This window comes from Myotis daubentonii, chromosome 20, assembly GCF_963259705.1.
Source record: "Myotis daubentonii chromosome 20, mMyoDau2.1, whole genome shotgun sequence".
Taxonomy (NCBI): domain Eukaryota; kingdom Metazoa; phylum Chordata; class Mammalia; order Chiroptera; family Vespertilionidae; genus Myotis; species Myotis daubentonii.
This window is the reverse complement of record NC_081859.1, coordinates 254,841-279,189: the sequence shown is the minus strand read 5'-3', so window position 1 is coordinate 279,189 and position 24,349 is coordinate 254,841. Positions and strand designations below refer to the sequence as shown.

At 62.6% G+C, this 24,349-nt stretch overlaps 2 protein-coding genes across 5 annotated transcripts in view; one reads left to right on the top strand and one right to left on the bottom strand.

Annotated features, from left to right (window-relative positions):
- Window positions 1-18,289, top strand: part of ADORA1 (adenosine A1 receptor) — a 23,796-nt gene extending 5,507 nt beyond the window's left edge. For 2 of the 4 annotated variants that reach the window (XM_059677584.1, XM_059677585.1), the window contains exon 3: window positions 13,946-18,289. In XM_059677584.1, the coding sequence (XP_059533567.1) occupies window positions 13,946-14,585 (640 nt within the window). In that variant the 3' untranslated portion in view covers window positions 14,586-18,289. Of the gene's footprint in view, window positions 1-13,541; window positions 13,781-13,945 lie in introns of those variants that run through there. The other 2 variants (XR_009450249.1, XM_059677586.1) reach the window with 2 other exon arrangements.
- On the bottom strand, window positions 16,076-24,349 carry MYBPH (myosin binding protein H). Its single transcript, XM_059677582.1, has 11 exons — window positions 23,906-24,349; window positions 23,675-23,809; window positions 22,622-22,789; window positions 20,341-20,429; window positions 19,820-20,015; window positions 19,505-19,644; window positions 18,988-19,147; window positions 17,399-17,535; window positions 17,101-17,287; window positions 16,766-16,814; window positions 16,076-16,356 (listed from the first exon to the last, which is right to left on the bottom strand). The coding sequence occupies exons 1-10, from the start codon at window positions 24,252-24,254 to the stop codon at window positions 16,798-16,800; spliced, it is 1,578 nt and encodes a 525-aa protein (XP_059533565.1). The 5' UTR covers window positions 24,255-24,349; the 3' UTR covers window positions 16,076-16,356; window positions 16,766-16,797.

Genomic DNA, 24,349 nt, shown 5'->3' with positions numbered 1-24,349 from the left:
GAGCCCTGATGTCCAGCCTCTCACCAGCGAGGAGGAAGCAGAGGCCCAGGGTTCTGGGGTGGTCAAGGTCACTGCCCCCCCAGTGGGACTTGCTCCCAGCCTCTGACCCCCCCCCCAAAGGCTCGGCAGGAAGCTCTCAGCAATGACCCTTTGCAAAGAACAGAGCTGAGATGTGCAGCCTCCGCCAGTTGAGAGCAAATCAGTGGTGGGTTGAGGGGGAGAGTGATGGGAGGATGTTGATTTGTGATTAAGAAGCTGGCCCAGCCGCCATGGCTCAGTGGGTGAGCAGCAACCTATGCACCAGGAGGTCACGGTTTGATTCCCGGTCAGGGCACAGGCTTCCAGGGCAGGGGCAGAGCGTGGGTGCTGGAGCTGGGAGCTGAGGCGGGAAGCAAGGCCATGGTGGAGAGGGAGGATGCGGGAGGCGTGATGGGGAGTCGCGGGTGTGAGATGATTCTCTCGAGAGTGGGGCAGTGACGAGTCAGGAGGCCTGTGTGACTGGGGGCAGCGGGACCGGCCCCTGCAGCCCCTGGAGGAGATCGCGTTCCGTCACGGATTCAGGTGACAGATTCTGTGACAGGTGTGAGGGCACTGCCTCTGTGGAACCCGGAGACCCTGGGCACAGAGCTGCCTTGACAAGCGAGAAGAATTCGAGGGAGGGAGCCACCCTGCATTCTCCGTGGCTTCTCCAGATTCCCGCGGACAGTGTCCCGAGGGGCTCACAGGGGCTGAGGACTGAGGTGGGGCTGGTGGCTGAGGCTCAGGGTCAAGAGGTCACATTGTCTTCTAAGTGCACTTAAAGTGCTTTAAGCAGGGAATGACATAAAACCAATTACATATCGAAGAGGTCAAAAGTCCTGAATAAAATATTAGCGAGTGAGATCTGGTGATATGTGAAAAGCATAGTGTGTCCCAGCCACAGAGGGCTGTTCTCTGGGTGCAGGGTGGTGCGCTCAGCACATGAGCACAGAAGGTCCCTGCTGCCGGGTGGCGGGCAGGGACGACGGGGCGGTGGGGCTAGGGGGGTGGAGAGGACAGGAAAATCACAGCTCGGCTTGTGAGCGGTAGAACCGCCCGGCACTGGAGCGGATGCGCCAGGTGGGAGAAGGAATCGCCGGGGGGGGGGGGGGGGGGGGGGGGGGATGGTGCTGCCGCTCCGGGAACACGGAGGGTGAGGAAGGAGCTGGGGAGATCCGCGTCCTCGAGACTCGAGACTCCAGAGGAGCTTTGGCAGGTCCCGGGGGGCCCCTCTCGCTCACCCCTGCTTCTGTCCCTTCCTGTGGCCCGGCAGACGGGCCCTACTTGCTTGGCTCAAGGAAGGGGTCTCTCGAAGGTCCAGCAGGCTTCCCGGCGCCTCCAGCTGCTCCAGGGGCTGAGCCAGGGGTTCCTCCCTCCGGCCAGGCTCCCTCTGGGACGAGACTCGGTGTCCATGTCCTCACGGTCATCAGGAGGCTTTCAGGTGAGACGTGAAGGGCCTGCAGGTCCCAGTGCCCAGCAAGGGGGCTGTTACTCTGTCAGAGCCCCGGAGCTTGTGTTACGGTAACCGCGTGCTGCCATGTGGCCTCAGCACCCACTGGGCTCAGCTCCGTGTCAGGAGGGGCTGCCGGCACGCGAGGGCAGGTGTGGTTCTCTCCCGTCCTCCTGTCTTGCTCACCGTGTTCCTGTGCCCAACACACGCCTTAGCGGGTGGTGAATCCGTGCCTGTCGGGGAGGATGGGAGAATGCGCAAAGGGAGGGGACATCTTCCTGGGGAGGTTGGGGAGCCCTGGAAGATGCTACTTGGGCATTTCATATCCACCCACAGGGCAAAGGCAGGTCCCAGAGAATGAAGGGTTATTTCATCAAAACATTCCCAAGGGAGCAGAGGGGGTGGGGCTGGGGCACAGAGAGCTGACCTGGCAAGTTAGGGCCGCATCCTGGCCTCCCGACCCCCAGCGCGCTCCTGATTCTGGGGGGAGGTTTGTGCTTAGCCCTCCATAACCCTCCTCGTCTCCCGAGGCCGCATGCTGGGCAGCTCCAGGCCCTGGCATCTCAGGGAGCAGAAGCCAGGCCCCTGGGTGTACCAGCTCCACACGTCGCCCCGGGGAAGAAAACATCCGGAGTGTGGGGGCTCCTGTGCTCAGCGGGCACACGCACGGGGCCTGTCCCCGGCAGAGTGAACACCGCGCCCGCCTCCGTGCCCCCGTCACGGTCTCCCAGGGCCCCTGTGATGACAGTGGCTGAGAGGAACACAGACACCATTCAGAGCTGCTGGCAGGCCCAGGCCTGGGGCTGACCGAGTGGACTGAGCCAGGAGCCAGGAGCCAGGAGCCAGGGGCCGAAGGCAGGACACCCCCCCCCCCCCTAATCACTGCTGGAGGCCACAGTGGCTTTAGGCAATTAGTGGGAGATGGGGAGGGGTATTCACACATTCACACCTGTGTGTGTGGAGGGGTTATATCTTTCTACTTTTATTTTTAGAAATCAAAAAATGCTGTCCCACCCAACCCCTCCTTCTCCCAGTCCCAGATGTGAGTCCCAGCCAAACTACCCTCCTTCCTGCATGCGCCCCACCCCCACCGTTAATCTCCCTGAGGCAGGAACATGATTTACATGTTCAAGTCAGCAAGTGTCTTCTGGTGACACCAGCCCTGTCCTCCAGGGCACAGGCCCCAGGCTGATCATTCACCAGCTGCCCCGCAGGAGGCCTGAGCAGGTCTGGCCCACACCAGGCCCACAGCGCCCACAACGCCTTCTACTTGTGTTCAAAACACTTCCCTGCCCCCTGGCCATCTCTTCTGGACCTGCCCTGGCCTTGGAGTTGAGAGAAGGATAAGACCACTCACATAAACACCCAGAAAGCTGTTCCCTTCTCTTGTCTGTCTAGTTCTTACTCATCCTTTAAAAGTCAGCTCAGACGACACCTCCTCCAGGATGCCTTCCTAGTTTGCCTTCCTCTTCCCACAGGTCCATATGCTCCCCTGTACACAGCCCTTGTCAAATCTCCCGCACTGGCTGGTGAGCAACTTGAGGGTGTGGTCCCAGCCAATCTCTCTGTGCCCACAGTGCCCAGCATAGGTTCTGCCCATTCTTGGTATCTGATAACTGGCCCAGCGAGTCACTGAATGAATGGTGGTAGTGGCAAGTGACTCTTGAGCACCTAGTGTTTGCTGGGCCCTGAGCTGAATACTTTATATGGATTCTCTTATTTAAATTCGTGCACAATCTTATAAGAGGTACCAAGAGCATTTTATATTAACAATATAACATATCGCTATTTCCCACATTTTCTGAGAAAGCTGAGGCTAGCAGCCACATGCCTGCTAAGTATGACCAGAATCGTCAAATGAATAGCTGAATAGACGAATGAAAAGACCCGGATTCGATCCTTGATTTAAACACTTAATGCTGAGTGAACGTGGGTAAATCACTTACCTGTTTGGGTCTCAGTTTCCACATCTATAAAATGGGCTTAATTCCAATCCCTACTGCAAATATTTGTCTGTAAGGCAGCACTCTCGGAACGGGAAGGAAGAATAGCTTCATTGTTCAGGGGTGAGCTGGCTCTGGGTGCGTGGGGGAGGAGGGTTAGGCACCCTGATCCTTCCCCCCCTCATCTTCCCCATCTGGTCTCTGGCCTGCAGTTCAGAGCTGCCCAAGGCCTGGCCTGATTGCTTGGCATTGAGCTGCAGGCCCGAGTGTGGGAGTGTGCAGTTAGGAGTGGGCGTGCCCCACGCCTGGAGCTGACCTGCTTTCTCTCTGTCTCCCACCCACTGAGCTGCGGGACGATGAGCGTGAGGCTCGGTGATCAGTGGGCAGTGAGCAGCCAGCGGGACGGAGGCTCCGCACCCACAAGAACTCCCTGACCCACGAGGTGGGGAGGCCCCTGGGGCTGATCCAGGTGCAGCTGGTGCTGGGCTCTAAGCTCTCGCTGACGGGGCTGCTCCGGGGCCTCGGGGGTCTGCCTAGGGGTGCGCCTCCCCCACTGCTGAAGTTGCACAGCCAGGAGGGGACATTCTCGAGGGCCCCCTTGTCCCGTCAGAATGTGGCCCGAGTCTGAACTCAGTTTGCAGTCAAGGCATGAAGAAAAATGTTCAAGGGAAACATCTTTGAGGCGACTCAAGAGTATGGGAGCCCCTCCCACCTGGGGGAGGCTGGGAGAGAAGAGATCCGCTATCCGCCCAGTAAAGAGGCGAACGGGGGACTGGGAACCCAGACCCCCGAGCTCAGGGCCTGGTCTGCCCCTGGCCCACTGGACAAGCTCCCCATCGGTCAGGGGACCGCAGTCACGGCCCAACCGCTTAGGGTGCTCAGGACCAGGGCATGGGGGGCAGACTGCCATGCTGGCCTCCCAGCCTCAGCTCTGCTCTCACCTCGGCCACATTTCTAAGCCTCAGTTTCTTCTGCAAACTGGAAAGACTAACATGTGCCTCTTGGGATTGTAGAGGCTCGGAGGTAAAAGCTTCCCTTCTTCCCCTTTCCTGCAGCGGCCGGGAGGCGGACGAGGGGTGGACAGCGGTGTCCGCGCGCGTGTCTGTCCGCCTGTGCGGTTGGGGTGGGCAGCTGACACGCCCACCCACAGGGAGGCTTGAGGGTTCCTTTACACGGACAGTGTTGGCGCTCGACCAGGGGGAAGTGACTGTGGCGGCGGGAGCCACAGAGAGCCTGTGCCCAAGTGAGGGCGGGTCTGCCGCTGCTGCTCAGGACACAGTGCCAGGGGCCCCTCCCTCTGCTCTGAGCTGGTCTGTGAGGCCTCACCCACCGTGGGGCGGGGCTGGGGTGCCCGCCAGCTGACAGTCCCCTGGACGTCGGGGCAGCTTGGATGCCTTCTTTGTAGCAACTTTAGTTGTGTTTACTTTGCACGGCTGGTGTCCACAGCATTTCACAAAGGCAGACATTGAGAAGCAGGGAGATGAAGGAACTTGAAAATGAGTGAGTAGGAAAACGGGATTTGAACACCTGCCTGGCAGACCCCAAAGTGGATGCCGTGTGACAACCGCTCCATCAGCCACTGTCCCCAGGGAGTGTCCCCGCTGAGACCGGGCGACGAGAGAGGTCGGCACTGGCCGAGCGGAGAGGGCGAAGCCAGGCCTGAGGCTGCTGGTGGGCGCAGGCTGGCGTGGTTTCCTGTCGGCCCCGACTGCTTCCTCTCTGGACCCAGGGCCTGCGTGTGCTCCTCTACACGGCTGCCTGGGTCACAAGGGCAGGGAAGCTAAATCCGGGTGTTGCTAGCATCACGGCAGCCTCCAGGCGCTCGGAGGTGAGAGGTGGAGATGGGCCCAGGGAGGCCTCTCTGCACCACAGGAGAGAGAGGCACGCAACAGGGCAGGGGCCAGTCTCCACCCCAACCCCAGCCCACCCTGCTGTGGCTCAGGGTCTCCCTGACCCGTCCCGGGCCTCGGTTTTCCCATCTGTGAAATGGCACCAACGGAAGCCCTGTGAGTGCTGCTGTGTGCCCTGCGGCCTGTGAGGCGGGGCCTCTGCCCGCTTCATCTCCCACCTGGTCCCGCCTTTTCCTCTGCGTGTGCCGGGGATGCTCTCCATGGGGGGCTCGCGGTCCCGTTTCCTACGGGACCAAGACAATGCCTCCCCTCCTCCTGGGCTCCTCGCAGACGAGGTTGGGCCGGGCTTCTTGTGAGCCAGCTCGGTGGGAACGCGGACTAGGAGGCTCTGTGCTCACTTCCTCGAGGCCTCGGCCCGTTCAGCGACCAGCTGTGGCCTGGACTAGTCACCTGGTGAGTGGGCCAAGGAGGGGAAGGAGACGGCTGGGGAGCCCGGTCCCGGTGACCATGGAAACCTGGGAGGTGGCGACAGGTGTCACTCACTCCGGGTCACAGTCGAGGAAACAGGCTGTGAGAGGCGGCGGGACTCGCTGACGGCGAGTGGAGTCTGAGTCAGACCTTGTCCCTCTGGCGCGGCCTCTGTTGGGGCAGCCGGCCGCCAGGAGGTCAGGGGTCAGGGTCGGGCAGGACAGGCGGGGTATCTGGCTTTTGGGGACCTGAGAGCTGGTGCTGGGCTCTAGCTCCTCATGGACCAGGACCTCCGGGATGGCCCACGTGGTGGGGATTGGTTTCCGTGGGGGAGGGAAGGCACTGTGGCTCCCCCGCACCTGCCGAGGCTGCCGGAGGCTCCGGCCTGTGCAGCCCCCAAAGCCCATTGTTGCTCGCAGACTGATGTTCTTTTTCCAGCTCTGAGCACTGTGCTTTCAAGCTTTCGTGAATGGTGGGTGGGGAAAAGGCTCTGATTTAATAAGCTTCCTTTCCCCCTTCCCCTCCCCCCTCCCCCTCTCAGCTCTCCCGCCCCCCCGCCCCCCACGGTCATTGAGAGCCCCATCCAGGTCCTGCCCCTGTGAGGGCTCTGCAGGGCTCTGCTGAGGCGGGAGAACTGACGGAGAATGAGCCTCTTGATCTCCCCTCAAAGGCCGGGCTCTGGGACGCTGCCAGGCTGCAGCCAGGCTCCCTCCGCTCCGTTCGGGGCACAGGCCACACCCCCAGAGAACAGGCTGTCCCCCTGCACCGGGGCCAGCAGAGCAGAGGAGCCGAGGCTGGACTCCTGCTAGAACCTCCTAATTAAGTGGCTTAATGTGTTGGATGGGGGCGGAGGCAGGAGCGGAATTGAGATCCGGAGGCTTCTACAAAGGCCCCTATCTGTGTGGGGGTGGGGACAGGAGGGCTGGAGAGGAGCAGCAAGCCTCGACCCCCCTCCTGCTGCTCTCGCCCCGAAAGCGAGGCTTGCTGTCGTTGAGTTCACCTCTCTCATGTTTGTCACTGTTTTCTATTCGTTGGGCTCATTCTCTGTTTCTTCCCCGGCCCCCCTCTTCTTCTGCGTTCTCTGCTGTTAATGGGGCATTGTGTAGGAACCTGCTTTCCTTCCCCAATGTCACTGGATGCCCACTGTGTGCCAGGGACGCTGGCAGGTGCTAGGAACCCACATGGAACCGGGCCTGGTTCCCACCCTCCGGGTACTTGCAGTGAATGCTCAGGGAGGAAAACAGAGAATTGGACTGATCGTCCCTCAGGGGACCCGCTCCACCCCTGCATCCATCTGGGCCGGCCGGGTGCCTCCCACCTCCCACCTCCCACTGCACCAGGCCCCTCCTGCCCCAGCCCATCTCTGCACACCAAGGGGCTGGAGGGGCGGGGGGGGGGGGAGGGGGCACACGGCAGGGGCTCCTCTGTGCGCAGCTGGCTGAGGAGAGCTGGCTCCTGGTTGGTCCTGGCCTGCTAGTGCGGCTCGGTGAGTGCCTGTGTAGTAAACAGGAGGGAGAGAGCACCAGAGACTGGGGAAGAGCTGTGCCCTCCCTGCTCTGCCCCGGGCTGTGGTGCAGCAGGAGCCACTGAAGCTAGACCCCAGGGTGGACTTCCTGGTGTAAAAGCACAAGGGACGGAGTGGAGGCCCCCGGCGGGGAGTGTCTTCTTTCTTTGGAAACGTTTCCAAGGTGGGGAGCTCTGCCTGTCCTCTCTCATCCCCCCACAGTCTGCCTTGTGTTGCATCTTTTCCAGAGTCGAGGGCTAGACACCATGGACGGTGGGGAGCCCAAGGTCCCAGGTGGCAGAGACAGAGATGAACGCAAGGCGGGGAGCGCAGTTGCCCCCTGCGGGCAAGCATCCTTGTCCCCAGACCAGGGCAGGTTTGGGCACGGGGTGTCCGTCTGCACAAGATCCTTCCACAGGGAACTGGCCCTTTAGGCAGAGGCGTAGTCACCCCTGGTTCCCGACAGCAGAGAGTGAGGGAGACAGGGCCTGGGCGCCCCGCTGCAGTCTCCACACAGGCCACTACCCCGGGGCTTTCGAGTCCCCAGGGAGCAGGGGGAGGTGCTGGGCCAGCTCCCACGCCCACCCCGTCCCTGCTGGACTCGGACCCCAGTGGGACAGACCAGGAGCACAGTGCGATTTTGTCGTGAGGAGCCGGGTCGGGAGCTGGATACAAAGTGGACACTGAAGCCACGTAAACAGCCCCCCAGAGGGAAACAAGGACTTTCTGTTTCATCGTTCCAGGGGGTCCCCCGGGAGGGGCGTGTGTGTGTGTGTGTGTGTGTGTGTGTGTGTGTTTGGTGTGAATACAATGGGCACCAGTTGCTACTGCTCACCTTGGGGGGCCTGGCTCAGACTCATGGCCGGCCAAGCAAGCCTGTCACCCCATTGGGCCCCAGACAGGACCCGGGACAAGGAACTGAGACCAGCTGGAGGCACCAGCTATTAGCTGGGGGGGGGGGGGGCACAGTTTGAACTCGGATCTGGGTCCTCAGTGAATGTTTATTTCTCTCCATCCCATGGCGCCCCATCTCCCCTCCTTGGGCGAGTACGCCCTGCCGCCCTGCCGGGAATTGAATGTGCCCGGCTCCTCCCACCCTCGCTGGTTCTCTGTTCCTCCCTCCCTCCCGCGGGTGCCCAGCTGGCCTCGCATTCAGTCCCAGTCAGCCTGTCAGCCCGCGGAGGACACAGTTGCCGCCAAGGGGAGGGTTTTCACCAAGGACAGCTCCCTCCCCAGCGGCCTGACTGACCCTGTTCTCCTGACGCCAGCGCCACTCTTCCAGGCAGGAGGCCGCTCTCGGGGTCCTGACCCGGCTGCTTCTGGTGCAGGCCCCCCTCGCTGGGCAGTGTGGGTCCCTCTCTGCGCTCTCAAGCCCAGGACGATGAGATGAGACACTAAACAGTTCAGCTCCCTCCTCCGTGACAGCCAGGCCGTGGGACTCCGCCACCCCTTTAGTTGACCACGGTCTGCTCCTTGTCCCCAAACGCCAGGCCTTTCCACTTCACTGGGAAGGAATGTTACCTCCTGGATGCTGTGGACGCCCCGGGCAGGCCTGGCTGCACAGCCTCCCACAGGTCATTGAATCCCTGCGCAGACAGGATGGATTTTTCCATGCCTCCTGATGAGCTGGAAAGTCACCCACAGCAGGTGGGACCGTCCTGGCTTTGCTGGGGCTGGAGAGAGCCAGGTCTGCGAGCGGGAAGTGGCTGGAATGCTGCGGTCAGGGCAGTCTCCCAAGGTAACTGCCGGGTCAGACACCCTCTTCCCCAAGGACCGCCGGCCCCTGGGATGTGGGGCCTGCAGCCGGCCTCGGGGTCAGGGAACCTCCTCCCAGCACCTCTCCCTCTGGACTCCTCTGGGTCAGAGCTTCTGAGCAAACCCAAGCCCCTCGGTGTGCGAGTGGAAGCACCAGAGACAGGGCACACGTGAGGTCAGTACCTGTGCGACCTCTGAGGGGGTGTGGCCTCAGATGCTACCGCACCAGCTGGCCCTCCCCTGGGAGCTCCCTTTGCGCAGGGGCTGTGCCTCCATCGGACTGGGCTCCCTGAGGCAGGGCTGTCTTCCTTCTGCTCCTCCCAGATGCGCAGGGGCAGGAAAGGACCAGAAACTGAGTCGGAGAGGGTGGGGGAGGCACCCACAGAGGCTGGTTTTTCCCGCCAGCCTGTGGGTTATTTGTCCTCACAAGTGAGCAGGAGCGACTTCCAAGGCCCATGACACGAAGAGCCTAGTGACACATTCTGCTCCTTCCTTCACGGAGCCCGGGGCCCTCCCTCCCGTAGCGCTGGGTGCTGGCCGGGTCAGGAGGTGCCCTTGGGGACGTGGCGCAGACATTCCCAGATGCCGGGCGATGCCACGGGCCCAGGCAGTGAGATTCTCAGCCGGATCTCGGGGCCCAGACGTCCAGCCCCTCTTGGGCCCTTCACCCACACTCCTCTGGGCAAAGTTAATGCTAAAGACGTGGCCCCTGGAGTGTGCCAGAGCCTCTGATGCCCTTGATTGTATCTGGTTTCCTGTGCTCCTTGGGGAGGAAGAATTTCTTGGCAGGAAGTAGTTTAATGGCCTGAAAGCCTTACTTCCTGGTCTCGAGATCCAAGTTTTCAGTTACAAGTGGCTGAGATCCCTGCCGAGGAGGGAGGCAGGGGGAGAGGACAGGAGCAGTGAATAGCTTCCTCCTCAGACGCCAGCGAAGAGGAAGCCAGACAGGGTTCGGCCGGTGCCACCTGAGCCTCAGGGCAGCAGAGGGTGCTGCCCCCCTGACCCCCACCCAGCCGTGGGCTCCTTGCGGGAGTCGGCGACAGGGAAGTGGAGGACGGCCAGGCCTTGGGGCCCTGGCCCGGTTTCAGCAGTTGGCTGGACGCTTCCTCACCCTGTGCCGTTCCCAACCCCCTGTACGATTCTCTCTCTTTCCTTCTGAGTCAACACAAATCTACGGAGCGGCTGGCAGTCCTGAGTCCTCTGGTGACCACACTCAGTTCTTCCCGCTCCAGTGTCGTGCCGAACCTTTGGGGCCTGACCAGGACACGGGGATCATGTGGGTGGTTACCACGGAAGGCCTCTGAGGCCTGAAATTGGCCACAGCCGTGACAACGCACCCGAAGCCAGGCAGGGGTCAGCGGGGAGCAGAGGTCGGCACCACCAGCAGGCGACCCCACCCTGGGCTGCAGGGCGCAGGGGGAGGCGGGTCTGGGACCCAGGGCTGCAATGTGGTGGCCTCCCTGTGGGGGGTGGAGCCAAGGAGGAGACACGGCTGCTGCCTGGCACCCGCGGCTTCGGAGACAGAGAGGGGGGAGCTGTCCTGGCTTCTGTCCCTTCCCGTGGGCACTGCCGTGCCTCCCGAGGACCCACCTGGCTCACGAGCCGGGGAAATGCCACTGTGGGGGCTCAGACCGTGGGACGCAGAGCAGGGCTTCAGGACCGGCGTGCTCCAGCCGCTCCCCCGTCCTCGGCCCAGCAAAGGGGCTGTAGGGCTTAGAACAAACCCCAGAACCTTGACAGTTCTCCGCCCAGCCCGGGGTGACCAACCCAGATCACACCCGTGGCCCCGCCTCCCGCCCTGGCCCCCTCCTCACCCGTCACTCTTCCTGGAGCCCCAGGGTTTGTAGTCTTGGCCTCTAACCCCACTTCTGGGCCTTTCACTGGCTCTGGCACCAGCTACAGTGGGAACGACTTTCCCAGGCTCGCTCTCGGCATGGGGACCCCCTCTCCTGCCTTTCCTTCAGGCTCTGCCCTCCCTCTGAGAGTCTTCGCCCCCTCCCCCCACTGTCCTTCCACGTTGATCTTCGACAGGAGATACTAATAGATTGACTCATGCCATGGAGCTGGAGTTATCTCTGCTCCTAAGAATAACAGAGAGGGCAGCTCTCTGCCCGAAGCACAGGCTCACAGTGTGGGTCTCAGGCCCAGAGGGGTTGGAGCTGGTGGGCTGTCCCTTTGATGGTATCTTCAAGGAGCTGCCTGTGGACAGGGCCCCACTGGGAGTGTCACTGCCTCCTGTGGCTCCCCCTCGGCTGGGCAGCTCCCTCCTGAGGGCAGCGACTCGTCTCACCTCGAGGGCTAGTTCCCAGCACAGCCCCGAGGTGGCCAGGCCTTGCACCCTGATTTGGGAGGGACACCCCAAGTGTCGGAGGCACATCAGCGTGCCTCACCCGCTGTGCACCCCGGACGTGCAGCCTCCGCTTTTCTTTCCCACGTGGAGGAGAGGGGGGCTGCTCTCTAGTCGGCAGGGGGTGGGAGGGGCAGCCCTTCCTGTGAGAGCCTGCCCCACCTCAGCCAAGGTCCTGAGTCCGGCCCTTTCCCACCATGGAGAAAATAGCAAGAAAAACAGATGAGAACTGATACCCTGGCTGCAGGGTCTGCTGGGACCTGGCCCTGGAGGAGCCCAGGAACGAGGTGATCCAGGGGCTCCAGGAAGTCAGGAAGGGAGGGGGGCCTCTCTCACTAGGAGTTGCCTCCCCGCCGCCTCCCACCTGGACACTGTCAGTACCACCTCCTCTCTCGGTGGGTCCTCATGGCCCACCCCCATCCCTGGAGGTTCTTCTTAGAACAGGGGCCAGCCGTTCCCATGTGTGAACTTGTAGGAAAGGGACCTTCTCACTCTGCCAATCATCCTGCATCCAAACAGCCCAGGCAGCTGTCGCCCTGAAGGAGAGGGGGTCTCAGAGCAGGCGACATGGAGCCAGGAGAGATGGCACACGATGGCTGCTTCTGGGTCTTGAATCTGAAATTGGGGTTCCTCCCAGGATGCTACGGGGTTCCCTGAGGCATGAATGTGAAAGGGATTGTCGACAATAAACGCGCTATGAACCCTGCAGACGTGGGTGGTGCCCGGCCGCCACCTTCCTTCTGCAGCTGAGGTGGCCCGGGTCCCTGTGTCCCTCGCCTCCTTCTCTCTCCACGGGATGACCTGTGCCCTTCGGTCTGGCCCCGTAGACTCATGGCCAAGCTTCTTGGGGACATTGGAGACACTCGAAGTCTCAGGAACAAGCCTGAGCCAGATGCTGGCAGAGCTTGCGTTTGCTGAGCACCTTGAGGCACCAGAGGGTTCCGGGTGGGAATGTTTCAAGGGGCTTGGAGGTGTGGGAGCCCAGGCCCAGGAGGACTGGGGGTGTTTATACATGTTATCGGGTCCTCACCCTCTGACGTGGGTCCCGCGGGCCCATTTCTCAGAGGAGGAGTTGATGTAGTAGCTTGCAGACTTGGGGGCCAGATTTGGTCTCCTTCCTGCTGGGGTCCCCGTGGAGGGAACGGCTTCAGCTGTAGCCGAGCAAAGGTGCAGGCGGAGAGAACCCCAGGCAGGTGCGGCCAGTGGGGCAGCTCTCAGGGCTGTGCTGTGGGGACACAGGATGCATGATCACAGGGGAGGGGAGGACGGGGGAGTCACCTGGGTTCCTCAGTGTCCCCACCGGAAAGATAAGGAGATTAGAAATGAGGCTCCCATCCACCTCGCTTTGCAGATTCCTCCCACCCCAAACCGCCCCTCCCCTTCCCGGCCGTGGTGGGTGGAAAGGCCCCAGGAGGAAGGGCCTTGGGCGTCATTGCTGTGAAGGCGAGAGCCACAGGCGCGGGAAGAGAAGCAGCTGGAGGGAGGCCCCTCACACCCTGGGTCTCAGTAGCTGTTTACAGGCTCACAGGGCAGCCACCGCTGGCTTGGAAGCCGCTTTGGAAAATAACCACGGGCGGGCGGCAGTGCTGAGCCAGCTCCTCGCACGGAGCCAGGGGTCCGGCCTTTGGCTCCTTCTCCGAGGCCGTGTGTGGCCAGAGGACACGGTGGCTGCTGGCCGGGCGTGCTTCACGGGACGTGGGGACATGGACACCCTCGGCCTCAGCGGGGGGCGCGGGGTCGTCACCTCGGTAGATTCTGTATCATCCACATGTTTACATCGTCCGTGTATCCTGTCCTGTGACAGCTTGTTCCCGCGACATCTTCCCTTGCGTTTCCTTTCAAGGAAGGTCACAGCCTGCAGCTGCCTGTTGCCTGACCTCCTCCTTTTGTGTTCTCTGTGTCTTCTCCCAAAGGTGAGCTGAGAGAGGCGGGGCCTCGTCTCACTCCCAGCGGAGAGCAGTGCCCGGGACCCACAGCACGCAGAGCTTGCTGAACATGAGCAGAGGCGCAGGGAACACAGCTTTCTCTCCTGAGAGCCATCCCCAAGGGGCCCGGGTGTGCACAGCCGGTTCTTGAGGCCAAGCCGTGTGCAGTGACGGGGAGGGGAGGGGGAGGGCGGGCGGAGGAGCTGGGCGATGGGGGGCTGGCCGGGGAGTGGACGAGCCCAGAGGAGGGTGTGGATGCTTCCTGAGTGTTGCCGCCCTGGGAGGTGGCTGAGTGGCCGGTGGGGACAGGAGTTGGGGAGCCCCGGCAGGTCGCAGGGCTCTGTGCACCTCCGCGTCTTCACCTGCTGGCGCTCCCCACCCACGAGGGGTCGTGAAACAGGGATGAGGCCACCAGGGGACACGCCCAGCACACACGGCGATTTCACGTTGGTGATTTTATTAAAACTCCCAAGGAGCGTCCTCTGCTTTCAGTTATGATTTCTATCATCAACCAAGAGAGGTGAGCCAGTGCGTGTCCGAATCGCAGATCCTGAGAAACTGGCACTTTAGCCAAAGTCACACACTCCCCGCTCCCTGGGCCCTGGGCCCTGGCGGGGGTGGCCTCCTCTGGGGGGGGGGGTCGGGGAGCCTCACGGGGGACTCACACGCTGCCCGCCCTCCCCAGGTACAAGACGGTGGTGACGCCCCGCAGGGCCGCGGTGGCCATCGCCGGCTGCTGGATCCTCTCCCTCGTGGTGGGCCTGACGCCCATGTTTGGCTGGAACAACCTGGGTGCGGTGCAGCGGGCCTGGGCGGCCAACGGCAGCGCCGGGGAGCCCGTGATCAAGTGCGAGTTCGAGAAGGTCATCAGCATGGAGTACATGGTCTACTTCAACTTCTTCGTCTGGGTGCTGCCGCCGCTGCTGCTCATGGCGCTCGTCTACCTGGAGGTGTTCTACCTGATCCGCCGGCAGCTCAGCAAGAAGGTGTCGGCCTCCTCGGGCGACCCGCACAAGTACTACGGGAAGGAGCTGAAGATCGCCAAGTCGCTGGCGCTCATCCTCCTCCTCTTCGCGCTCAGCTGGCTGCCCCTGCACATCCTGAACTGCATCACCCTCTTCTGCCCGAGCTGCCACAAGCCCAGCCTCCTCACCTACATCGCCATCTTCCTCACGCACGGCAACTCCGCCATGAACCCCATCGTCTACGCCTTCCGCATCCAGAAGTTCCGGGTCACCTTCCTCAAGATTTGGAACGACCATTTCCGCTGCCAGCCCGCACCCCCCGTGGACGAGGGCCCCCCGGAAGAGAGGCCGGACGACTAGACTCTCCCTGCCCACAGCCAGAGCACCTCAGCGCGGCCCTCACTCCCCACCATCTAACTGTCTCCATGGGCCTCCCGGCCGGGCCGGGGGTGTGGGGGCCGTCCAGGGGCGGAAGCCAGGCAGCCTGAGGGAGGAGGGAAGTTGGCTTGAGCCACCCCACCTGCTGCCTGTCCCCGGGCAGCCCCGCGTCTGGCAAAGGGCCCCCGTGGCGGCGAGGCCATCTCCGCTCCTGCAGGTGGGGGCGCTCTCGTCTCAGCGGCTTGACCCTGCAGCCTGGGACCAGGCCTCAGGCGGGAGGACATCCCCTCCAAGGCGCGTGAAGAAGATGCCGTCTCTGAAGGAGAAGGTGGCCGAGCCAGTGAGGGGCAGCCACGAAGGAGCCTCAGGCCCCACCTCCCCAGCCCCAGGCTCCCGGCCGCGCTGGGGGCCACGGTGCTGCCCCCCTGCTCTGAGCAGCCCGAGACTGTACTTGAGAGGGAGGTCGGAAGAGCCAGTGCAGACGTCATTTCCAACGTTGCTTTATTCTGCACCAGCCTTCGGGGCCTGGTGCCCAGCAGCCAGTAGGGAGTGGTGGTGTGGGCCTCACCCAGCCATCAGGTGGCAGCACTGAGCATCCCCAGGAGGAAGCTGGAGTGTGACTAGCTGTCATCCAGGACCAGCCCAGCAGGTCCACCTGCCCCCAGACAGGCCTGGACTCTCCTAAGTGGCAGCCTTCCCTGCTGGGCCTGGGCCTGATGGAGACCCGTCAGCTCTCGAGAGCATCGCGCCTCCTGCCGAGGGCTGGGCCAGGGGAGTGGCTGCCTGGGCCTCCTGGGATGGGGGGTGACAGGCCGGAGCCAGACAGAGGGTCCAGCCCCTGAGAGAGGAGGCGGAAGGTCCTGCTGGCCTTTCACTACCCCCAGGGCCCTGGCATGCAGCCCGGTTTTCAGGGCTGTGGGGTCCCTGCAGAGCCGAGGGTTTCAGGGTTTCTGGGGAAGAGCCCCCCTGCCGGGCTCAGAGCCCTGGTGCAGAGGGTGGAGGGGCGGATTCTGTGTGAGTATTGACTCCAGGCCTTGATTCCAAGCCCTGGCCTCTCTCAGAGGTGCTGTGCCCTGCTCCCAGGGGGCACATGACTAATAAAAGACTGTGAATCCACTTGCAGAGCCACTGCTAGGCACCCACCGCCACACCCGAGGGCGACAGACAGCCTCGCAGAGAAGACTCACTGGGGATGTCAAGGAGTGGGAGCCGGGCAATGTGGAGCCCCCCGGCTCCCCCCGGTTCCCGCGAGGGGGGCGTGTGTTCTTACAGCTATTGGCTTGGGCTGGCAAGCCCTGAACGTGAGAGCAAGATCCTGAAACATCTCAGGTCAAGAAACCCCCTGACTCCCGAGTCCCCTCCCGTGGACCTTGCGCGTGGGGTCCCATGGGGAGACCCTTAATGGCGATGCATTCACCACTTTGCAGTGACACGGCGCCTCCCCCCAGACGATCATCACTGTCAGAGTCCCCGAGGGTACACATGCACCTTTATTGGACTGTTTCTTGCCCAGCATGCAGCTCTTTGCAGGGCACAGCAATCTTGGCACAGTCCAGGGCCCTTGTGCCCAGTAAGCCTGTCCCGGGGGCTGCCAGGCCCACTCCTGGGCACTGGGCTGCAGCCTTGGGTGGAGGGAGGTGAGGCTGGTGCCAGGGAGCAGAGCTGTCCATCCGTCATCACAACAGAGAGGGGTCTGGAGACTCATGGCGCCGGATATGGGCCTGGCGGCCCTGACCCCTCAGGCCCACAGCACCTGGCAGAGAACACGTTCCATGAGCCTGGTCTTGGCAAACCGGGCTGAGGGGTGAGGAGGGCAGGGAAAGCGGGCCCTGTCTCCTTCCTCGCGTCTGTGCTCAGCCCCTTCCCCCCTGTCCAGCACCTAAGAACCACCTCACAGAGAAGGTGGGCACGCGCTGTGGGCCCCACTTTTCTGATGAGAAACAGGTCCAAGAGGGCACCCCAGCCCCAGGTCACTCAGAGCCAGGACTGGACCGTCCACCAAATCACTGTCCCCAGGCCCCACCAGCATTGCCCTGCCTGCCAGCTGCCCTGTCTCTGGACCGTGTGTGACTGCTGACCTGTGCCCATGCTGACTGCCCCTCCCCTTCTCACCTGCCCCGCCCCTGCCCAGATGCGACACCGGGAGCAGGTCCAGCATTTACCTGTGTCTCCATCACAGCCTCCTCCGTGCTCCTCAGTGTGTGGCTAAGGCTGGAAGAGATCCCACAGGTTAGAGCTGGGGGGTCCTCGGGGGACCAGGTTGGGGTGGAGAAACCAGAGCAGCTCATGGCCACCTCCCAGGCGGACACCCCTACTCCTCTGCCCACATAGGCCGCCCTCCCGAGCGTGGACAGTCCTGGCGGCCCCCCCGCGACCGCACTGCCCTGTCCTGCGGGTTTTCAGGGCTCGGCCTCCGCTGGTCTCGCAGGAGAAGAGGTGCATCTCCTGTTCTCCCCCCTGGCAGGTCCCTCAGGAGAGACCCTCCTCCAACCCTCACCTTTGACCTCCAGCCGGCAGTCCACAGACGCCTCCCCCAGCATGTTGACGGCCTTGCAGGTGTAGACCCCGGAATCAAAGGGGCTGGGTTTCCGGATCTCCAGGGTGTAGACGCCTTGCTCAGAGAAGGTGCGGTATTTGGGGTCCCCCTGGATGTTCATGTTGTTCTTCATCCAGATGATCTTGGGCTGGGGAGCATGGCCACAGGGAGGCTGGGCAGGCTGTGGGCTGGGACGGGCTCTCCCAGGCCAGACTCCTCAGCCCCACCGCCCCTGAGGCGCAGCCGGGCCTGCACTCACCTTGGGTGACGCTCGCACGCTGCAGGAGAGCTGGGTGCTGTAGCCGGAGGTGGTGGTGTGGTCAGCCAGGGGCTGGGTGAAGGAAGGGGCTTCTGAGAAGTCTCTCTCAACAAACCCTTTAAGTTTGGCAACAATATCTGGGTTCATGGGAGAAAATGGGGTGAATTTGAGATTATAGGAGGAGATCTCTTAGGATGGACCTCAGCCCTTTTCCCCAAACGATCGCTACAGCTTCCATCTAGGCATCTTCTGACGACTGTGGCTCTGACGGCCTGGAGGAAGGTCTTAGCGTCCAGGGGACGATGACAATCCATGCCCTCCTGCCCCTCCTCTGAGCGCCCTGGCGGGCCCCAGGCTCCTGGCCCGTGTGTGGGGACGTAGGACAGAGTGTCCTGGGGCAGAGCAAGGGGAGCTGAGAGGGTGGGCAGGAGAGCCAGAGAGAGGAGAGGATCGTGGCTGATGGTGGAGACCAGCAGTCTGGAGATACTACATGTTATTTCTGTTTGTCTTTGGAGAAATAACTGGCTTTCCTTTTTAAACAAAAATTTCTCCCTAATTCTGTGCAACTCAGGCTGCTGTTAACAAGTGTGTGCCTCTGCGTGGGGGAGGGCCTTGGAGCACGCAGGGTGACGGAGAAAGGGCCTGGATTTAACCTTCGACGTGAGGGGTCTTGCCCCATGTGGAGAGTAAATGCTGAGTCTCTCCCGTCCATCCACGTGGAGTTATATTAGGGTTGGAGGTCTGTGCTATCAGCAAACTTGCCAGAGTCCACTGGCCCCACTGCCCTCATGCTGGTTCTTTGGGGACAGTGCACCTGAGGCCTAATGACCACTCTGATGTCGGCAGCCACAGGGCATCTGTGGAATAAATACACAGTCTCCCTCTCCCAAGGGACCCTTCTTATTTGCATGAGACACTCGGATGTACTTGTTCAATCATCCACCACATCCATCCCTTTGCAGTTGCGTGTGGGTACACGGCTGTGCATGACTGTGTGTGTGTGCATGGCTGTGTGTGCATGGCTGTGTGTGTGCATGGCTGTGTGTGCATGGCTGTGTGTGTGCATGGTTGTGTGTGCATGACTGTGTGTGTGTGCATGGCTGTGCGTGCATAGCTGTGCATGGCTGTGTGTGTGCATGACTGTGTGTGCACATGGCTGTGTGTGTATGACTGTGTGTGCATGACTGTGTGTGTGTGCATGGCTGTGTGTGTGCATGGCTGTGTGTGTGCATGGCTGTGCGTGCATAGCTGTGCATGGCTGTGTGTGCGCATGACTGTGTGTGCACATGGCTGTGTGTGTATGACTGTGTGTGCATGGCTGTGTGTGCATGACTGTGTGTGTGCATGACTGTGTGTGTGCATGGCTGTGTGTGTGCATGGCTGTGTGTGTGTGCATGGCTGTGTGTGTGCATGGCTGTGTGTGTGCATGGCTGTGTGTGTGTGCATGGCTGTGTGTGTGCATAGTTGTGTGTGGAGTGGCATCCATGAGAGGGCAGCTGACACACCAGGAAAAGGTAGAGGTGGAGATGGAGACGGGGAGAGTCAGCCTTGCTGGGCCTGGCTTACCTCCTGTCCGGGCCCAGACCTACCTATCTTCCGGATGTGGGCCAGCTCCTTGGTGATGGCGGGCGAGTCACTGAGTCCACATAGGTTTTCCGAAAAGACCCGGAAGGAGTACGAGTTGCCCACGATGAGGTCGGAGATAGTGCAGGTGGTCGGATGGTAGCGCTCCAGCACGGTGAACCATTGCTGCGGGGACCCGCCCTGTCATCACAGCCCACCCACCTCACCCTCCTGCTCACCCGGCTGCTACTCCCCGGGGAGGCTGCAGCATCTACCTTGGGCCTGAGGGACTTTCAATTTGGGAGGAGGGGCCTCTGGGTCATTCCAGTGACCTCCCTGGGGTCCCCAGAGAGCATCCTCCCCCCTTCCCACGCCCCCTGCAGTCTTCATGGGGGAAATGAGGCCCAGAGATGAAAGGGATCGTGCCTAAAGCCGCAGGAGGAGTCAGGCCAGTGGTAGGCAGAACCCGACTCTCTAGGCTGGGCCTTCCCCCGACCCCGCCCCACTCACACTTCCCCACCCAGGTTGGCCCGGGAGCCTCACCTCTGTCTTCTTGTCAGCCTTCTGCACCGTGTAGCCCAGAAGCTCAGTGTTGCCGGTGTCCTGGGGCGGCGTCCACTCGAGGGCCACATTGCAGCCCCAGACGTCCACTAGCCGGATGCTGCTGGGCGGGTTGGGCTTCTCTGCAGGACCAGTGTCAGGAGGGGTGAGGGGCGGGCTGTGCTGGCCGGACAACCCCCACCCCCAGGATCTTGCTCCTATCACACTCCCCTGGCCTGACCCCATGAGCATCAGCTGTGGTGTAGGAGGCGGGGGTGTCTGGCCCCTGGTGAGGCACGCTGCCTCCCCTGCTCCTACCAATGACCAGGATGTTGATGGCTGCCCGGGCCTCCAGGGTCTCCAGCCGCACAGTGAGCTCATAGCAGCCTGAGTCTGAGCGCTGGGCCGAGCGGATGAAGAGGATGGAGTCCTGGTCCCCGGTGCGCACGCTCACTCTCTTGCTGTCCAAAGCTTGGCCGTTGTGGGTCCACGAGACTTGAGGCTTGGGATTCCCCTGGGAGGGAGGAGCCCTCAGGGTGTGCAGGGAGGTGCCAGCACCTACAGCCACCCCACGCTGGGGTCTCTGGAGCTGTGTGCAGGGAGCCATCCCCACCAGTCCTCCCAGGAGGGGCAGCAGAGGCTGGAGCCCCAGCTGCTGCCCAGACTGTCACCCATGGATGTCCAGCCAGCCTTGGGGCGAGCTGCCCCGTGCACAGGTTGGAGAACGTGCCGGAGGGGGGAGCCTCTGGGAGGGGGTCCCAGACAGACCCCCCACAGAGATCCTGCCATTTCCTGGGCTCTTCTGACCGCCCCAAAGGGGCCCTGATTCCCACACACACCTGGAAGGGAATCTGCAGGTTGACCATCTCTCCCACCTGGCGGATGTAGGTCTGACGCAGGTGGCGGGGCACACGGATCTTGGGTGCCTCTGCATCAAAGGGAGAGTCAGCTCAGCACAGCGCTGGGCTTGCTGATTGGTGAGGCCTGAGGGCTGGGCAGGAGGGCTCTTGTGTGTGTTGTGGGGCCATCTTGTGGGATGAATGAAACTTGCTCCTGAAATCGAGGGGCCCCAACCCCCCTAAAGCCCTTGGGGAACTAAGCCAGAAAGTCCCAGCAGGGCAGGCCTCCATGGATGGAGAAGCATCTGGACTCCCAAGGTTCCTGGACCCTGCTGGCTGGGATTCTCCTGCAGCCCCAGATTCCTGGGTCCAGATGTTGGGGACCTGCATTCCCAGAAAGGGGCACAGCCTAGGCCCGAACCTAGCCCCTCCACCCACAAGAGCCCAGGACCTTCCAAGAGACCCAAGTGCTCGTGCTCTGCCTCCTGGTCAAGTGGGAGGGTTGGGAGGTGTCCTTCCTAGAAGACGCCAGAGTAGATAATTCTCTTCTTCTCTGCCCTACCCCCCGCTCCCCCCTCCCCGCCAGCCCCCCAACCCCCCAACCTCCCGCTCCCCTCAGCTCCCCCCTCCGCACCCCCCCCCCCGCTTCCCCAACCCCCATCCCCCCTCACCCAGTCTCTCAGTCGGGAAGCCTTTCTGGAATCTACGAGGACAGGACACACGGTCCTGACCATCACCCAACTAGGTGCAGCCCTGCACCACGGGCATTCCTGGGGAGGCAGCGCAGCCAAGCTGCTGCCCCGGGCGGGGGTGGGGGTGGTGACTGAGGCTTCTGGGCGGACAGGTGGTGGCAGTTGGTGGCTCACAGGGCGGAGGGAGGAGACAGGGAGAAGGAACACTGTGTCTCCGAGGATTAGCTGTGTGGGCACTTGGCTCTGGGAGCTTCGGGGTGGAACGCTTGGCAGCTGCAGGTGGCCAAGGAGGGACAGCTGAGCAGCCGAGGAACCTGGACAGGCCCCCACCCTGCCCTGCCCACCAGGAGGGCTGGCTGGTCCCTGTTTGTTCACAGTCTCTCCCCTCTTCTCTCCAGGAAATCCCCTTCTCGGCTGCCAGAGGAATTCTCGCGGAGTAGCAGGGGCCGAGGCTGGCTGTCGGCGCTGGGCTTCGGGGTAGAGGCCGGGCCCTGTGGCCTCGCAGAGCCTGAGCTCCCTGGGGCCCCGGGGAAGGTCCAGGGCCCACCCTACAGGTCTCTGTGTCCACGCTGCAGACTCTAAGGCTGGGAGCACCCTTGGCTTCTGAAAACCAGGGAGAACATTCCATGCCCCTGGTGGCAGGAGAGGTCCTGTGTGGAGGCAGGTCCTGGGAGGGGCTGCACCGGAGCCTGGGTCTCCCCAGAGTCCCTGATCCTGGGCACCAGCTTGACAGCCAAGGGTACCAAGTTCCCGTGGTCACATCTCCCGGGCCCTGGAGCTGAGATTATCGCCTTGAACCCAAGCTTGACCCTTCCTGTGGCCGTGAAAACCCCTGTTTCTGGAGGCCTTGCTCAGACCTGTGGGTTCCTCCTCAGAGGCTGGAGGTGCGGAGCAAGGACGGAGGTGAGGAGGCCTCAGCCACCTGCTGGCCTGTGCCTCTCCTCACTGCGCCCTGGGCTGTCCCCAGAGACCTTGGAGCCGAAGGAATGACTCACGGCTGTGAACAGACTGAAACCTGACCGGCTCTGGCAGGGAACAGGGGTAGGTGTGAGGCTGGTTGCACCCCACAAATAGAAATCTTAGCAAGGGAAACAGCTGGGCTCCCAGGTCCCCAGGGTGGTGCTGCTCTCTGGAGATGGAGAAACCTTCATGGGCCGTTCGAGGCTCCTGTCTTCCTCCCACCAGAGACCTGGACCCCAAGGGAGCTCTGGAACCCAGGCCAGAGGAAGGAGCAGGAAGGAGCATTCATGGCTCTCAGGGAAGACTAGACAGGAGGACAGGCAGGACGAGTGTAGTATTGGGGCCCTGAGGCAGGTGACCAGGGGAGCTGAGCCTTCAGTTTTGGGGTCAGGAAGCCCTTTCCCCAAAGCTTGGGTGATGGGCCACTCAGAGAAATGGGTTCTTGGACCTTCAGAGGGTCCTTGCTGCTGGGAACCTGGAACTTTCTAAAGGCAAGATGGCGACAGCACGTGGCTTGTGCGCATGATAGGGACGGGAATGACGGCCTGTCCCCTCTGCCCATTGGCCTCAGCTTCTCCATCCACCCCATGAGTGCCTGGGACGGGCTGGGGTGGGACGCCAGGCCTTACCGATAATCTCCCGGATGTGGATGGGCTGGTCCAGCGTCGCGGGGGGGCCGGCTCCCGCAGGGCTCACAGCAGCCACGCGCAAGAAGAACTTGTCCCCCGGGGCCAGTTTCCGCACGGTCTGCTGGGTAACCATCATGGGCCGGGCGTTCACGGGCACCCACTCCGAGGCTGAGGAGGGAGAGGCCAGGAGGCCTTGGCTTCGTGGCCACGGGCACCCATCTCGCTGAGGAGCTGGGCCTCGTTCCCCTTTCCTCCGGTTCCCGGCCCCTTGTTTCTATGCATGGAGGACACCTGATGGAAGGCTGGGCGAGTGGCCAGAGGAGGGTTCTCCAGCTCAGAGGGAGGACACAGTGGCCAGAGGAGGGTTCTCCAGCTCAGAGGGAGGACACAGTGGCCAGAGGAGGGTTCTCCAGCTCAGAGGGAGGACACAGTGGCCAGAGGAGGGTTCTCCAGCTCAGAGGGAGGACACAGTGGCCAGAGGAGGGTTCTCCAGCTCAGAGGGAGGACACAGTGGCCAGAGGAGGGTTCTCCAGCTCAGAGGGAGGACACAGTGGCCAGAGGAGGGTTCTCCAGCTCAGAGGGAGGACACAGTGGCCAGAGGAGGGTTCTCCAGCTCAGAGGGAGGACACAGTGGCCAGAGGAGGGTTCTCCAGCTCAGAGGGAGGACACAGTGGCCAAGTTGCGCAGCAAGGTCGGGGCAGAGGCCGAGGCCAGGCCGAGCTTGGTGCCATGGAGGCGGAAACAGGAATGTGCCCCATTTCTCCTCCCCGTCTCACCCTCCCTCCACCCCCAGCTCCTCTGCTCTGCCTGCTGCTTGCCCTCCCCCCGCGGGGTCTTCTGAGAGGCAGCCCCTCCCTCACTTCTCCGCAGAGCAGTGCCCCGTCCCCATCCCGGGCGCTGGCACTCAGGGGCTCCCTGGAGCTGGGGGACAAGCACTTCCTGGGGACACGCTGACCCTCCTGCCTCCTCGCCTTCCCGGCACGGAGTGGGGTCTGGGGCTGGCAGCCCCCAAGCCCACGCGCTGGTGCCCGCGGGGCTTTGCCCAGAGCTCACCTCCCTCCTTGCGGAGCTCCAGCAGGTAGCCCTGGAGGCCCTGACTCCCCAGCCTCTCCGGAGGCTCCCAGCTCACGGTCACCGAGCAGTCGCTCACGTCCTCGATGGTCAGCTGCAGCGGGACACTGGGCACGTCTGTGGGAGAAGGGGGGAGAGGAAAGGTGTGTGGCCCAGAGTCCCCCCATCTTCGGCCCTGCCTGCCCCTCCTCTGCCCGCCCCACCTCTGGTCACCTTCACTTCGAGGTGCAGGTGTAGTGGCTTCAGGGGCAGGTGCCTCAGGGGTTGCCGTGGGAGCCTGCTCCTCCCCCGTGGTCTCCGATGCTGCCCCTTCTCCTGAGGGCTCCGTGGGCACCGTGGGCACCGTGGGCTCTGTGGGCACCTCTGAGGCTGGCTCCGCTGGACCATGGTCAGGGGCCTGCGAGGCTGCGGGGGCAGGAGCTTCAGCGGTTGCTGCGGGAGGCTGCTCCTGCCCTGAGGCCTTCAATGCTGCCCCTTCTCCTGAGGGCTCTGTGGGCACCGTGGGCACCTCGGAGGCGGGCTCCTCCGGACCATAGTCAGGGGCCTGCGAGGTCGCTGTCATTGCCGGGCTGGCTGTGGTCAGGCTGAGTGTGCAGAGGTCAGCTGTGGAGGGTCTGGGCCTCCAGGGTGCCTGGGACACCTAGAACCAGGCTTATA

Excerpts from the sequence above, each read along its gene's own strand:
- MYBPH (XM_059677582.1), bottom strand. The coding sequence starts at position 24,254 with ATGACAGCGACCTCGCAGGCCCCTGACTATGGTCCGGAGGAGCCCGCC. Across the intron at positions 19,645-19,819 it reads CATCAACATCCTGGTCATTG|AGAAGCCCAACCCGCCCAGC; the intron begins GTAGGAGCAGGG and ends CTGGTCCTGCAG. Across the intron at positions 17,288-17,398 it reads GCGTGCGAGCGTCACCCAAG|CCCAAGATCATCTGGATGAA; the intron begins GTGAGTGCAGGC and ends CATGCTCCCCAG.